Source organism: Mustela erminea, chromosome 6 (genome assembly GCF_009829155.1).
Source record: "Mustela erminea isolate mMusErm1 chromosome 6, mMusErm1.Pri, whole genome shotgun sequence".
Classification (NCBI taxonomy): Eukaryota; Metazoa; Chordata; class Mammalia; order Carnivora; family Mustelidae; genus Mustela; species Mustela erminea.
This window is the reverse complement of record NC_045619.1, coordinates 7914011-7930758: the sequence shown is the minus strand read 5'-3', so window position 1 is coordinate 7930758 and position 16748 is coordinate 7914011. Positions and strand designations below refer to the sequence as shown.

Here is a 16748-nt window from a genome sequence, read left to right as displayed (position 1 = left end):
GTGGGTTAAGCCTCTGCCTTCAGCTCAGGTCATGATCTCAGGGTCTTGGGATCGAGCCCCACATCCGGCTCTCTGCTCGGCAGGGAGCCTGCTTCCCCCGCCCCTGCCTGCTGCTATTTGTGATCTTGATCTCTCTCTCTGTCAAATAAATAAATTAATTAATCTTTTAAAAAAATACATAACTGAAATAAAAAATGCTAGTGCATATTTCCTGTTGTATAAATCCAAGGCACGGGGCACCTGGGTGACTCAGTCAGTTAAATGTCTGCCTTCGGCTTAGGTCATGATCCCAGGGTCCTGGGATTGAGACCTGCATCGGGCTCCCTGCTCAGGGGGAAGACTGCTTCTCCCTCTCCTCCTCGCTTGTGCTCTGTCTCGCTATCTCTGTATCTCTCTCAAATAAATAAATATAATCTTAAAAAAAAAAAAATTCAAGGCTCCACCGTAGGGTATATATACCTCACAAAATCTTGCCAAAAATTAGACACCCTTCAACAGTGTATTAGGGTTTCTCTTCCCCACAGCCTTAACAATTGATACTATTAGACTTGATGAAATTTGCACAAATTGAATTGTTTGAAATAGTATCTCGGGGGCACCTGGGTGGTTCAGTGGGTTAAAGCCTCTGCTTTCGGCTCAGGACATGGTCCCGGGGTCCTGGGATCAAGCCCCGCCTTGGGCTTTTTGCTCAGTGGGGAGCCTGCCCGCCCCCGCCTGCCTCTCTGCCTGCTTGTGATCTCTGTCAAATAAATAAATAAAATCAATTTTAAAAAATTAAAAAGAAAAAGAAATAGTATCTTGTTATTTAAGAATGACACAATTTTTATAGTTTTATTAGACAAATGGGCTTTCTCTTTGTCATATTTCTATTTCTAGATTATAGATATCCAATATGTAATATACAATTTCTTCCTCTTGTGTTCACCCATAAAGACATATACTATAGAATTTTAAATTTCACACTCAGTCTTTCAACAAAACAAAATTTTTTCTTTATAATTATGATTTTCAAGTTGGCATGAGCCTAGGAAAATGATAATATAGACTATCTTTAATAAATGCATCCCAGGGACACTGGGTGGCTCAGTCGGTTAAGCATCTGCCTTCAGCTCAGGTCATGAATCAAGCCTTGAGTTGGGTATAGCAAATTGCTCAGTGGGAGTCTGTTTGTCCCTCTCCCACTGCCTCTTCCCACGTTTGGGCTCTCTCTCATTTGCTTGTTCCCTCTCACGCAAATAAATAAATAAATAATCGGCAGTGGGGGGACATTCCATGTTTCAGATTTTCATACTGTTCTGGGGCTCCTGGCTTGTTCAGTCAGTAAGTTCAAGCCCCATGTTGAGTAGAGAGATTACTTAAAAATTAAAAATCTTTTTAAAATTTTTTCATATTCTTCTACTGAACAAAGGAGGTAAATATCTTACTGAGACAAATAATTTGGTCCTATCTTTTTAAAATAACAGTTTGGGGGGGATATAATTCACATACCATTAATTCTACATTTTAAAGTGTACATTTCAGTGGGTTTTGGTATAGTCACAAAGTTCCACCACTACCTAATTCCAGAACATTTTCATTAGCCTAAAAGAAACTCCATGCCTGTGAGTAGTCACTCTCCATTATCCCCCTCTTCTAGCTCCAGCAACCACTCATCTACTTTCTGTACAGAAATTCATCGATATATTCTTATTCATAGTCTTAAGAAACTTCTTTGGGTCACTTCCTTCAATTAGCCACTGACTAACACTTTTAACTATTATACACACACCTTTCTTTACTAGGGAGGCTGTCTAATAACTTAGACTCCCTGAGGAAAAGGCACAATTTGTTCTAAAATCAGGGGTAAAACCTACCTATCAACATATGAACACCATTACCTCCTTTGCTATTACAATTATACTTGCCCCAAATTCAGTTCATTAGTTACACTGCCACTGTGTGCACATCACTATTCTTTTTCTCGAGAAACGCTGACGGTAATCGGGCCACTCGTACAAAGGCGTGAGCTGAACACAACGCACTGCCATGCCCAATGCCTCGCTGGACTGAGGCAGCTCAGAGAGTTTAGGACATATGTTCTATCTCTTTTACCAAATGAGATTTAAAAAAAAAAAAAAAAAATGCCTTTAAGAAATAGTGCTGCAAAAGAGCCTGAAGAGTCTAAGGGCCACTGAACAACTCACCCGATTAAAACACCAGAGCCTTGTTTTGCCTATTTTCACAGGATTTGAACAGATGTCTACCAGTGCTCCCAGTAACCTGAAAGCAAACACAGTCACAAGACAGCTCACCAGTATCTCAGAAAACGAGCTACAATGTCTAGGGAAGAACAAAATGTGCAATAAGGAAACCACAGCTCCCTACATGACACCAGGGGCCCAGCTCACAAAAAAGACAGCCATAACGTTGGTAATCTTGTCTTTTCTGGTGCCTAATTTTCCTGCAAAAACTGCTTTGGGATGAAAGAGGAAGGCTTCCAATGCCCAAAGCAATGAATTCCTCAGCCGTACTACCGCTGGCTGAATTACACACACTCTAGGCACAAAATATAATACGAAGAGACTACTGCAAGGAACTAGTCTTGCAACTCAAGGAAAGCACAGTAAAGTCCCAGAAGCTCTCTGAAGTGGACCTTAACATTGCGACCATAGAGCAGTTCACAGAAAGTACGCAGGAAGGGATTGCTTATCTACATTTTTCACCATGGTGATATGTAATCATCTGTCATCTGCATAGTACTTTATTATATGCCCAGACTATTTTTATAATCATGATTCTGGAGTTACTTATCATAATAGCTGAGTATGACAGATTAAAATTTATTTTCCTTTTTCTAGGTATTTGGATTACAACAGATAGGAGAACATCAGCATGGTAAAATAGATAAAGAAGACTTCCTTTGTTTCAAAACCCTGTCAAAAAGATGGCAGAATTGCTGAATTTTAGGGTTTGAGGAAACCTAGAGTATCCAATGATTTCAGATGATGAAGAAAGTAAAAGCCCGGAAGAGTTATAAACAATTTCCTCAATGTCAGCAAATTAGGGGCAAAGGCAAGAGGAAAACCCTGGCCTCCTGATTTCCAATTCAGGATTTCCACATTAGCACATTCCTTTTCTGTAAATAACAGAATAGGTAAGGAAGACTCTGGGCTGTTTGGTTCAGCACACTGTCTTTTTTTTTTTAAGCCCTTTATTTTTTTTTTAGTCTTTTTTTTTTTTTAATTTATTTGACAGACAGAGATCAAAAGTAGGCAGAGAGGCAGGCAGAGAGAGAGAGAGGAGGAAGCAGGCTCCCTGCTGAGCAGAGAGCCTGATGTGGAGCTCGATCCCAGGACCCTGAGATCATGACCTGAGCTAAAGGCAGAGGCTTTAACCCACTAAGCCACCCAGGCACCCCTCTTTTGTCTTTTTTTTTAAGTTTATTTAATTAAGAATCTCTACACCCAATGTGGGGCTGGAACTCATGACCCTGAGATCAAGAGTTGCATGTTCTTCCAATTGAGCCAGCCAGGAGCCCCAGTCTTTTAAAATGCCAAATCTTTCCTCATACTGGCTTACCAAAAAAAAAAAAAAGTTACAATAAAATCCAGACCTGTTATCATTTCTGCCAATCTGAAAGGGAAGAGTAGCTCAATAAAACAGACCAGGCAATGCACGGGAATTACAATGAATCCAGCAGGATTATACGGATAGCAAATGAAACAGTGATGAGAGATTCTGTTCAGGCCTCAATACTACTGAGCAAGGGAGTCCCATGGTATAACTTGTTCTAGATATCTGAGGTCAAGGATTATTACTTTAACTTTTGATTTTTAAATTTTTATTACAATATTCTATAAACTTTTTTAAATCACATAGGCTCGATTTTTAACAAGAAAACAACAGACAGCATTTTTAAACCATCATTTAGAACAGAAAGGACAGAGCTGGGTGGGAACAAAGCATGAGAGGAAACCAGGAGTACAATAAGAATCCTACCGAAGAAGTCTGAGAGAGAGGTGAGGGTGGCTCAGCCAAGGGCAGTAGTGGAGGAGATAGTCAGCAACAGTCAGACTTGTTTATCCCTGTGATGTAAAGATGGTTCAACATATGCAAACTATTTAATATGATGGACTACATTAATAGAATGAAAGGTAAAAACCACATGATCGTCTCGGAGTGCCTGGGTGGCTCAGTCAGAGCATCCAACTCTTGATTTTGACTCAGTTCATGTTCTCAGGGTCCTGGGATCCAGTCCCATGTCAGGCTCTCTAATCAGCGAGGAGTCTGCTTTTTCCCTCTCCTTCTGCCCCTCCCTCTGTTCACATACAGGCACCCGCTCTCTCTCTCTCTAAAAATAAGTCTTAAAAAAAAAAAATGATCATCTCAATAGATGCAGAAAAAGCATCTGATGAAATCCAATACTCTTTCATGATAAAAGTTCTCAACAAGGGGTGCCTTGATGGCTCAGTCATTAAGCGTCTGCCTTCGGCTCAGGTCACAATCCCCAGGTCCTGGGATCTAGCCCCGCATCAGGCTCCCTGCTCCACAGGAAGCCTGCTTCTCTCTCTCCCACTCACCTTGCTTGTATTGTGTTCCCTCTCTTGCTTTGTCTCTGTCAAATAAATAAATAAAATCTTAAAAAAAAAAAAAAAAAGACTTAAATGTAACACACCTGAAACTGTAAAACTCCTAGAAGATGACATAGGGGAACAGCTTCATGATATGAGTCGTGGCAATGACTTCACAGACATGATACCAAAGCACAGGTACCAAAAACAAAAACAGACCAATGGGACTATATACCAAACTAAAAAGCTTCTGCACAGCAAAGGAAACAATTAATAGAGGAAAAGGGCAAGCTACAGAATGAGAATAATGTATCTATAAATCACATATCTGGTAAGTGGTTAATCTCCAAATATATTGGGAATTCCTACAACTCAAATACTAATAACCCAATTTAAAAATAGGCAAAGGACTTGAATAGACAGTTCTCCAAAGAACAGCATAAAACCACAATGAGTTATCACCTCATACCTGTAGGGATGTCTATTATCAAAAATACAAAAGACACAAATGTTGACAAGGATACAGAGAAGCTGGAACATTTCTACACTATTGGTGGGATCGCAAAATGGTAGCCATCATGAAAACAGCATGGAATTTTCTCAAAAAATTTTAAAAAAAAAATTAAAAATAAAACTTATATGGGGGCGCCTGGATGGTTCAGTGGGTTAAAGCCTCTGCTTTCAGCTCAGGTCATGATCCTAGGGTCCTGGGATCAAGCCCCGTGTTGGGCTCTCTGCTCAGCAGGGAGCCTGCTTCTCTTCCTCTCTCTCTGCCTGCCTCTCTGCCTACTTGTGATCTCTGTCTGTCAAATAAATAAATGAAATCTTAAAAAAAAAAAACAAAAAACTTCTATATGATCCAGCAATCCCACTTCTGGGTATCTTTCCAAAATAACAGAAGTCAGGATTTTGAAGAGGTAGCAGCACTACCATGTCAATGCAGCACTGTTCACAATAGGCAAGATGTGGAAACAATCTACAGATTAGTGGATTTAAAAAGTGGTATATACACACAATGGAATATTATTCGGTCTTAAAAAAAGAAGGGAATCCTGTAATATGCAATGACACAGATGGACCCTGCAGAGTTTATGCTAAGGAAAATAAGCCAGTCAGTCACAGAAGATAAATACCACCACAAATACCATGGTTTCACTTATTTGAGGTATCTAAAATTGTCAAATTTGGGCTCCTGACTGGCTAAGAGCATGTGCCTCTTGATCTGGGGATCATAAATTCAAGCCCCACATTGGGTGTAGTTACTAAAAAAATAAACTTTTTTTTTTTGAGAGAGAGAGAAAGAGAAAGAGAGAGAGGGAGAGAGCATGGCAGAAGGAGAAGCAAACTCTTTGCCGAGCAGAGGGCCTGACACGGGGCTCAGTCCCAGGACTCTGGGGTCGTGACCTGAGCCAAAGGCAAATGCTTAACCGACTGAGCCACCCAGGCGACCAGTTTATTTTTAAATAAACTTTTAAAAAAAAAAATGTCAAATTCTTGGGGTGCCTGGGTGGCTCAGTGGGTTAAAGCCTTTGCCTTCGGCTCAGGTCATGATCTCAGGGTCCTGGGATTGAGCCCCGCGCCCCGCTTCGGGCTCTCTGCTCAGCAGGGAACCTGTTTCCCCAATCTCTCTCTCTGCCTGCCTCTCTGTCTACTTGTGATCTGTCTGTCAAATAAATAAAATCTTTTTTTAAAAAATTGTCAAATTCATAGAAGAATAAAATAATGGTTGCCAAGGGGCTATAAGGAGAAGATTAAAGTGGAAGCTGCTAATCAATGGGTATAAAATTTCAGTTATGCAAGATGAATACGTTCTGCTGTACAACATTGTGCATATAGATAACATTACTGTGTTGTACACTTAAAAATCTATTAAGAGGGCAGATCTCATCTTAAATGTTATCATAATAAAACATAATTTTAAAAAGAAAAACAAACAGTAACAAATGGGATATATTTTAAAGCTTGGGTTAGAATCTTATGAACATATATCTTAAAACAGTATTTTTCAAATTATAATTTGTAATATCTTGGTCACATAATCAATTTAATAGGCTAAGATCAACATTTTGCAATTAAATAAAGTTAAAACTATCAGATTGCACCACATGTAGTAAGGGTATTATTTCATAAAACTTTTGTTACAGCTATCTATATACTTATGCATACAATTGGGTACCGATATAAAATATGTCTCTAATTATGAGTTACATCCCAAAAAAGCTTGAGAAACTTTGACTAGAAGCTGAGAATACTTATCTTCCCTAAAATCTCTGTGAAAGTCCTTCATTAGGCTCAAGTAAAACAAGCTACAACAAGTTTAATTACATTCCTACTATAATCTTATTGATCTGCCAAAAAAATACATCATTTGGTCTTTGGAGGGAAAAAAAAAAGAAAGAAAGAGAACAGTGCAAGCAATATTTAAGCATCACTGGAATGCCAGGCATAAATTATGTTATTTCTACCAATCATGGAGATACACAGATTACTAAAGAAATAGAACACCAATTTTCTTTAACCACCACACAATTTTTTTTTTTTTAAGATTTTATTTATTTATTTGACAGAGAGAGATCACAAGTAGACAGAGAGGCAGGCAGAGAAAGAGAGAGGGAAGCAGGTTCCCTGCTGAGCAGAAAGCCCGATGCGGGACTCAATCCCAGGACCCTGAGATCATGACCTGAGCCGAAGGCAGCGGCTTAACCCACTGAGCCACCCAGGCGCCCCCACCACACAATTTTAAGCATTCAACTACTCCTAATGTTAGGGAATAAACACCACCAATGTATACTTACTTTCTGATTTTTCAGGAAAATACCTTACTCTCCCAAATGAGAAAATATGACCTAATTCTCCTTGAAGAATACAAAGTATATACTATAGCTCTGAAATATTCCTTCAGAAAACTTCCTGCCTTAAGCAATAATCTTTTCTTAACAACAGATAAAATAAAACTGTATCTACCAATTCACCAAGTCTTTGGGTTTGAGTAGTTCACTCTCTGAGCAATCTTATTGGCATGTGGGGTAGATAATTCTTTGTTTTGGGCTATTACCCTTGACCCCTGACCACTAAATGCTAGTGGTGTATCCTCACTCCTCTATAGTCACTGCAACAACCAAAAATGCCCCCATACTTTTCCAAATACTCTCTGGAGATAACGGCACCTCTGCCATTAAGAACCCCTGAAAAATTTAGCTGATACCCTCCTTGGAGTATCTCCTTAGATTGTCCCATAATGAACTGTGGCCTCCAATTCAGGGTAGAGATGTCAGTCAGCTATCAATGCCTTGAATTTAACCATTTCCAAGGCAGCATTAAGATCATATGGTCTAGGGACGCCTGGGTGGCTCAGTTGGTTGGACGACTGCCTTCGGCTCAGGTCATGATCCCGGAGTCCCGGGATCGAGTCCCGCATCGGGCTCCCAGCTCCATGGGGAGTCTGCTTCGCTCTCTTACCTTCTCCTCGCTCATGCTCTCTCTCACTGTTTCTCTCTCAAATAAATAAATAAAATCTTTAAAAAAAAAAAAAAAAAGATCATATGGTCTAAAGTAGAGAGAATATTTACTTTTTTTTTTTCCTAGCACAGGCAGTCCTTTGGGTGTTATTTTTAAAATGGTATACAGCAAATGTAAACATTTAAGAAATAAAAGGTTAACATATGGATTCTACAAGTATTCTAAGTTAAATGTTTATCTCCTTTCCCTCAAGTTTCACAAAGAAAGGACAGGATAGAGAGAATTCTAGAAGAAATGTCTAAGATCATTTCCTTGAACAAAGTCTATAAGTACATGTATATGTTCATGTCTACATGTCTAGTGCACAGATTTAAAGGAAAAGTCACTGAGTAATACCTGACAAGTTTAATCAGGTTGAAAAGAATATCTAATACTTACTAAATACTTGTGACCAGAAACAGTAGCCACTGCTTATTCTATCCTTACAGCAAGCTTACAAGGGCATTATTATTTTCCACAGTACACAGAGGAGAATACTGAGGTACAGAGAAGTTAAATAACCTGTTCAAGATCACCTAGTGATTAAATGGCTGAGCCAGGGTTCAAACCCAGATTAACTCCAGAGCTCTCCTTAAGAGCTGTATTGTTGGGGCACCTGGGTGGCTCAGTTGGTTGGACGACTGCCTTCGGGCTCGGGTCATGATCCCGGAGTCCCGGAATCGAGTCCCACATCGGGCTCCCAGCTCCACGGGGAGTCTGCTTCTCCCTCTGACCTTCTCCTCGCTCATGCTCTCTCTCACTGTCTCTCTCTCAAATAAATAAATAAAATATTAAAAAAAAAAAAAGAGCTGTATTGTTTCAAAGGACACATAAGAAGATGGGAGGAAGGGGCGCCTGGGTGGCTCAGTGGGTTAAAGCCTCTGCCTTCAGCTCAGGTCATGATCCCAGGGACCTGGGATCGAGCCCCACATCTGGCTCTCTGCTCTGCGGGGAGCCTGCTTCCTCCTCTCTCTCTCTCTCTCTGCCTGCCTCTCTGCCTACTTGTGATCTCTGTCTGTCAAATAAATAAATAAAATCTTTAAAAAAAAAAAAAGAAGAAGAAGGTGGGAGGAAGAGATTTTAAAAGCAAAAAGAGGGGTGCTTGGGTGGCTCAGTCAGCTGAGTGTCCAACTCTTGATTTCCACTCAGGTCATGATCTTAGGGTCAGGGGACTGAGCCCTGCTCTGTGCTAAGCAAGGAATCGGTCTCAGATTTTTTCTTCCTTTGCCCCTCCCCCACCTAAAAAATAAATAAATAAAAATAATAAATGGGAAAAATAAAATAAATAAAAGCAGGAAATAATCTGTCTGAAAACTATGAAAAGGTTATCAGCAAAAATTCCTATGACCCAAAAAAACTAGATTTTCATCCCAAGGCTCTTCAGCAACAGTATTTAAACTCCTCACTTAGTTGTTCATATTACAAAAAAGCTCAAATTAAATGAACTGTGAACTCCATTTCATACATATCACCTTGCACATAATACTAAACTTTTAAACACCATTAGCCTATTTAGTTTACTGCTTAGGTGTCATTTCTATTGTGATAACCACATGGTACTTCTGTACAAAAGGTATTTTAAAAACAGTATTACTCTGAGGCGCCTGGGTGGCTCAGTGGGTTAAAGCCTCTGCCTTCGGCTCAGGTCATGGTCTCAGAGTCCTGAGATAGAGCCCCACATCCGGTTCTCTGCTCAGCAGGGAGCCTGCTTCCCCCTCTCTCTCTCTGCCTGCCTCTCTGCCTACTTGTCATCTCTGTCTGTCAAATAAATAAAATCTTTAAAAGAAAAATCAGTATTACTCTAATCAATTATATATTACAAAGGGAAAAAGGCACCTACACAATGGGCAAATCTGGCAGACAGGAATTTAACCAAATGTGAATTTAACATCACCATTAATGAAACTACCATTGTGGGCCTCCTGATGTTTAGCATTAAGAAAAGACAAAACATCCTGCCCACAATACTTACCCTGAAGCAACCAAGAGGAAAAAGATATATTCAAATTGAAGGATAGTCTACAAAACAACTCATCTCTTAAAATGTCAATGTCATGAAAGACATCTTCCTTCCTAAAATCGGGCTTTAGGAACTGTCTTGGGGTATGAGCCAGGACAACTAAAAGACATTATTCAAACCAAGAAAATACATATTAGAGATGGTATATGAGATGATATGTCAACACTTAAGCTCCGGAGTATAAAACTCTATGTGGTTGTGTAGGAGAAATCTCTTTATTCTTTGGAAATGGATGCCAAAATATTTAGGAATAAAGTGTCATGATATCTGCAAGTGACCCTTACATGTTTCAGCAAAATATAAACATGCCTGCACGTGTGTGTGTGGAAAGAGAACACAAAAATGTGGCAACATGTCCAAAACTGATCAATTTAGTCAAAAGGGTATATGGGTAACCACTGTACCATTCTTAACACTTTTCTGAACATTTAAATGTCATCAAAATAAAAGGTTGGGGCAGAAAATACTCCCAGACACAAAACTTAGGAATCTTAACGAATATTACCTAAGGATTAAGGCAGAATAAGAGAATCATTCTTTTTCATGAGGCACCTAGGTGGTGCAGTCATTTTAGCACCAGACTCAGTTTCTCTTGGTTTCAGATTGGGCCGTGATCTCACTCAGGGAGATTAAGCCCTGCGTTGGGCTCCGTGCTCAGCAGGGAGTCTGCTTCAGATTCTCTCTTTCCCCCTCTCCTTCTGCCCCACACTCTGTGCTCTCTCTTCCTCTCTCTAAAATAAATAAATAAATCTTTGGTAAAAGTAAGAAAAGCAGAGAAAGGAGTTAAGAAGCAGAAGTCATGAAGCAGGATAGGAATTCAGACCACTGTGACTCCGATCTCTATCTTCCTGTCCTTGTAACCCCCAGGACAAACACCCTGTTGGCAAGAACCAAGTAAGCAAGGCTCTGTGCGCAGAAACTGGGTTTTCACTCACCCACCAATATTTATTAAATATCTATGTGTCAGACTCTATGGCAGCAGCACAGCAGTAGAAATAGGAACACAGACTCTGGAATCAGCGTGTGCAGGTTCAAGTTCCAGCATTACCAAATCCCAGCTCTACCATTTGCTATCTGCGTATATTTTAGCAAATTACTCAATCTCTCTGTGCTTTGACATCTTCATTTTTAAAGGGAAGATAATAACAACACCTAATTTAAAGGGTTGTTATGAAGATGACATAACAAATGGGGCACCTGGGTGGCTCAGTCAGCTCAAAGGGGAGTCTGCTTCTCCCTCTCCTGCCGTTCCCCTGCCCCCAACCTTTCCCCCCAAGCTTGTGCTCTCTCTCTCTCAAATAAGTAAAATCTTAAAAAAAATAAAAATTTTAAAAAGCTCTTTTATTTCTTGCTTATTTATTGTGTTTATTTATTTATTTTAAAGATTTTTATTTATTTATTTGACAGAGAGAGAGAGAGACAGAATCACAACTAGGGGAGGGGGGAAGCAGGCTCCCCGCTGAACAGAGAGCCCAATGTGGGACTTGATCCCAGAAGTCCGAGAACATGACCTGAGACAAAGGCAGAAGCTTAACCCACTGAGCCACCCAGGTGCCCCTATTATTTGTTTTTAAAGGGAATCGTTTATCTGGTTATTTCTCTTTGTATATATAGATTAGATATTTGTTCACTGGAGAATTCTGCTCTGCACATGGTAAATAAGGTAAATGATATTCTAGTACACCTGAACTTTGAAAAGTTGTTGTTGTTTTTTAAGATTTTATTTTTAAATAATCTCTACACTCAGCATGGGGGTTAAACTTTAACCCTGAGATCGAGAGTGAAATGATCTGATTGACCCAGCCATGTACCCCAAACTTTTAAAAGTTTTATTGGAGAATCAGTTCTCTATTTCAGCATAGTAAACTATTCTAAAACTCAGCAGCTTAAAACAACAATAAACATTATCTCATATGGTTTCTGTGGCTCAGGAATATGGGAGCAGGTTAACTGAGTGATTCTGGCTATAAGGCTGTCATGTTTCTGGGGGCTCAGGCTATCTGAAGGCCTGCCTGGGGCTAGAGGATCCGCTTCTAAGCTTACCCACACGGCTGTTGGCAGCAGGCCATGATTTCTCACTGGCCATTGTTGGAGGCTCAGTTCCTTACCACACAGACCTCTACATAGGACTGCTTGAGTTTGTCAAGACATAGCAGCTGGCTTCCCTCTAGAGCTTTCTGTCTCTATGGATTTGCCTGTTCTAGACATTTCATATAAAAGGAATCATACAATAAGTGCCCTTTTATGAGTGGCTTCTTTAACTCAGTCTAATGTTTTCAAGGCTCATCTGTGCTGTAGCAGGTGTCAGAACTTCATTCCTTTTTAAGGACGAATAATATTTGATTGTATGGATAAACCACATTTTAAAAATTCATGTATCAGTTAATGGACATTTGGCTTGTTTTTACTCTTTAGCTCTTATGAATAATGCTGCTATGACCATTTGTGTGCAAGTTTTTGTGTGGATGCATGTTTTTGTAGTTCTTAGTTATATATCTAAGTGTTGAAGCCTCTATTTTATCCCTCTGTACGACTGCAGTAGAATTCTAGTTGGACTTGTCACCTCTTTAATTGGTCTCTCACTTTGCTATCCAAGTGATATTTCTGACATGGAGATTTAATCACATCTTATCTCTATTTCTGTGTTTTCAGTGGCTCCTTGTAGCTTTCAGGAAAAAATCCAAACTCAGCTTATCACATAGGCCATTTATGATCTGGCTCCTGCCTTCCTTTAAGATTTTCATGCCATGCTTTTTATTCTTATTCACTTAACCTCAAATGATGTCATGCTTTTGCCCATTAAGGTTTTCATGCTTCTACCATTGTCTCGAATGGTTTATCACTCTCTTTGAATGGAATATAACTACTTATTCTTTAGAAATCAGCTCTGGTTCCATTAGTGATAAACTTTATTACCTTTAATTAATTAATTTTAACATTTTATTTATTTATTTGAGAGAGAAAGAGAGAGCATGTGCACAAGCAAGGGCGAGGGGCAGAGGGAGAAGCAGAAGCAGACTCCCCGCTGAGCAGGGAGCCAGATGCAGGCCTAGATCCCAGGACCCTGCAATCATGACCTGAGCCAAAGGCAGATGCTTAACTGACTGAGCCACCCAGGTGCCCCCCTTTATTTAATTTAAATACTCCTTCTCTGTGCTGTTACAATACTTTTACCATAATGCTTATCACGCTGTTCTCTGGACATTGATTCTTGTTTGTTTCTTCAGGTAGATTATAACACCCTGAGGGAAGGAGCCATATCTTCACAGACTTAATATCTCTAGGCCTAATAGTAACACAAAAAAGTAACTAGTATCTATTGGGTTGTTTAATATATAAATGCCTGGCAATCATTTGCAATGACATGCATGTAACCAGAGGGTATTATGCTGAGCGGAATAAGTCAATCAGAGAAAGACAATTATCATATGATCTCCCTGATATGAGGAATTTGTGAGTTGTGGGGGGTAGGGAAAGAAAAAATGAAACAAGATGGGATCAGGAGGGAGACAGACCATAAGAGACTCTTAATCTCACAAAACAAACTGAGGGTTGCTGGGGGCAGGGTGGGGGGTAGGTGTAGGATGGTGGGGTTATGGACATTGGGGAGGGTATGTGCTATGGTGAGTGGTATGAAATGTGTAAGTCTGATGATTCACATACGTGTACCCCTGGGGCAAATAATACATTATATGTTAATATGAATGAATGAATGAATGAATGAATGGCAATATTCTAGCATTTTACTTTTTTTAAAGATTTTTTTTAATTTATGGGACTCCTGGGTGGCTCAGTAGTTAAGCATCTGCCTTTGGCTCAGGTCATGATCCCAGAGTCCAGCAGAAAGCCTGCTTCTCCCTCTCTCACTCTTCCTGCTTGGGTTCTCTCTCTCACTGTGTCTCTCTGTGTCAAATAAACAAAACCTTTAAAAAAAAAAAAGATTTTGTTTATTTATTTGAGAGACTGAAAGAGCGAGCACATGCAAGAGAGAGCACAAGCAGTAGAGAAGGAAAGCAGCCTCCCCGCTGAGCAAGGAGGCCGATGCAGGGCACAATCCCAGGACCCTTAGATCATGACCTGAGCCAAAGGCAGACACTTAACCGATTGAGCCACCCAGGTGCCCCAATATAAAACCTTTTATTGAAAGGCCTGAAGTGTTATAGAATAGTGTCTTTGCGGGGGGGGGGGGGGGGGGACAACACTTCAAATAAAAGCTAAAGCCACTCTTTAAGAAAGGTTACACTTTCAAAAAGTGGTTAAAAAGAAAAAAAGGAATAAAAATAACAAAAGGGTAAATGTGTGACCGATAATAAGAAACTTTTTAAAAATTCAATCAATTAACATATAGTGTATTATCAGCTTCAGAGCTAGAGATCAGTGATTCACCAATTTTCCGTAATACCCACTGCCCATTACATCACATCCCCTCCGTAATGTCTATCGCCCAGTTACTCAATTCCCCATCCCCCTTCCCTCCAGCAACCCTCAGTTTGTTTCCTACAATTAAGAATCTGACGGAGATCTTTTGGGGGACCTGGGACTGTAACACTGGAGTGTAGCGATGGTTGCACAACTCTACAAATTTACTAAAAATCATTGACTTGTACACTTCCAACAGGCAAATTTTGCAGTATATAGATTACGTATCAATAAAGCTGTTTCTTTTTTTTTTTTTTTTAAAGATTTTATTTATTTATTTGACAGAGAGAGATCACAAGTAAGCAGAGAGGCAGGCAGAGAGAGGAGGAAGCAGGCTCCTGGCTGAGCAGAGAGCCCGATGCGGGGCTCGATCCCAGGACCCTGGGATCATGACCTGAGCCGAAGGCAGAGGCATTAACCCACTGAGCCACCCAGGTGCCCCAATAAAGCTGTTTCTTAAAAACTGGTATTTGTTTGCTGAAGCAAGAAGGGGGAATTAGAGTTTCTGACTGAAGAAAGAAAGCAGTGAGGAGAAAAAGTACAATAATTCATTCTACAGACAGGAAAATAAAAATGAAAACTGCACAGATTCAGAAATACTAATGTTTCCATTTTAGCCCAATAAAGGACAGTATTGTGTCACTGGGTTACTCACTATAAACCTTGCTAAGACCACAAAAGCTTACCGTCTTAAGAGTAAAAAGACAATAGATTGGGAGACGTTCAATGTGGAATCGGGAAGGAAAACTCCGACTTAACGTCCTCTCACCTAGGAGAGAGGTAACAATTTATTCTAATCCCACGCCCTTGCATAGGTGTGAGATGTAGAGATGGTACCTCCTATCAGAACAGAATTTCAAGAGGAAATTTAAAAGCAGAAAATCAAATCTAGAATCATCTTAAAAGAATGTAAGACAATTTCTTTACCAGTAAGATGACAACAGTCAATTCCCTCAGCCAGCAAAACATCCAAATGGGGGATTTTTTGGTATTTCTGAAGAATAATAATTTGCATTGGTTCAGGGGCTTTTGCAGAAGCTGCCGGAGATAGCAGCGCTGTATTTTACTTACCCACGTGCAACTACAGAGATCAAGCGAAACTGCACCTATAAACAACCACAATTCACATTTGCTTTGAGCTATGAAAATATTAACCTACTCTGACCTCCCCTGCATCAACATCAGCAAAGCCTGGGTCAAAAGTCTCAACTTCCCAAAACAGCACAGGTGTCTCTAATTTCAGACCTGCTAGTCTCCTTTCTGCCTTTGGCTAAATCAGTAGCAAGTCTGTTTTTATTTTCTAGATAAAAACAAAAACAAAAAATTCCCCTAATCCGTGTAGGCATTTTCTTTTTTTTCTTCTTCACAAAAGAAGGTTCTAGCAGACATAAATGACATAATTAAGACATAAATAACATAAATGAAGCAACATTTGTACCAATATCTAACTCGCTTTCCTCTAAATGGCTACAATAAAGGTCAAAATAGCTCAAGGTGGTGATATCAATGAGGTTATAAACACTCACACTTGAAAAAGTATAACATCAATGAACTTTATATATTTCAATAAAAGAACATAGTGTGAAAATAGCATGCCTAATAGCATTTACAGTAGTATGCCTAATCCTTAGTAGGAGGTCAGTAAATTTTAGTTTCTTTCCTTTCCATTAATTCTTACAGTATTTCCATGAAATAGTTCCTGTTTATTACTACCCAAAAAAAAAAGCAGGAAAACAGAAGAGAATCTCCTGAGTGACCACCCAGACCAGACCCAACATTCAGGTCTCTACATGATAATGAAGGGAAATCATCTGCAGAAGTTAAACTTTCATCAAACCTCCCTACCTTGCTGCCTAGGCAGTAGTGTCAATTCCAAAGACCATGGTTCCCTTTGCTACAGAAAAGTAGCTCAGTGAGGCACCTGATCAAGAGCATGCAACTCTTGATCTCGGGGCTGTGAGTTCAAGCCATACACTGGACATAAAGATTACTTAAAAAAAGAAAATGGTAACTCGACTGTCTTTCCTTATGGCAATGTATTTATGATTGCTATTCTTGCAAGTTGTCTCAAGAACTTTTGCTGTTTTAGGTGCAAGAGTCCAAGGCTGTCATCAACCCACAGAACCTTATATTCAAGTTCACAGGATTCCTGGTTGGGAGGGTTGTAGGGAGTAGTGTCATTATTATTATTATTATTATTATTTTTGGCTATCAAGTTCACTCTCTGAGTGATCCAAGTTTCCTGCACCAATGAGCAATGG

At 39.7% G+C, this 16748-nt stretch overlaps 1 protein-coding gene across 2 annotated transcripts in view; it reads right to left on the bottom strand.

Annotated features, from left to right (window-relative positions):
- Positions 1–15551, bottom strand: part of MRTFA (myocardin related transcription factor A) — a 160479-nt gene extending 144928 nt beyond the window's left edge. For both annotated transcript variants that reach the window (XM_032346174.1, XM_032346175.1), the window contains exon 1: positions 15415–15551. In XM_032346174.1, coding sequence (XP_032202065.1) covers positions 15415–15456 — 42 coding nt within the window. In that variant the 5' untranslated portion in view covers positions 15457–15551. The remainder of the gene's footprint in view (positions 1–15414) is intronic.
- Between the last annotated feature and the right edge of the window lie 1197 nt (positions 15552–16748).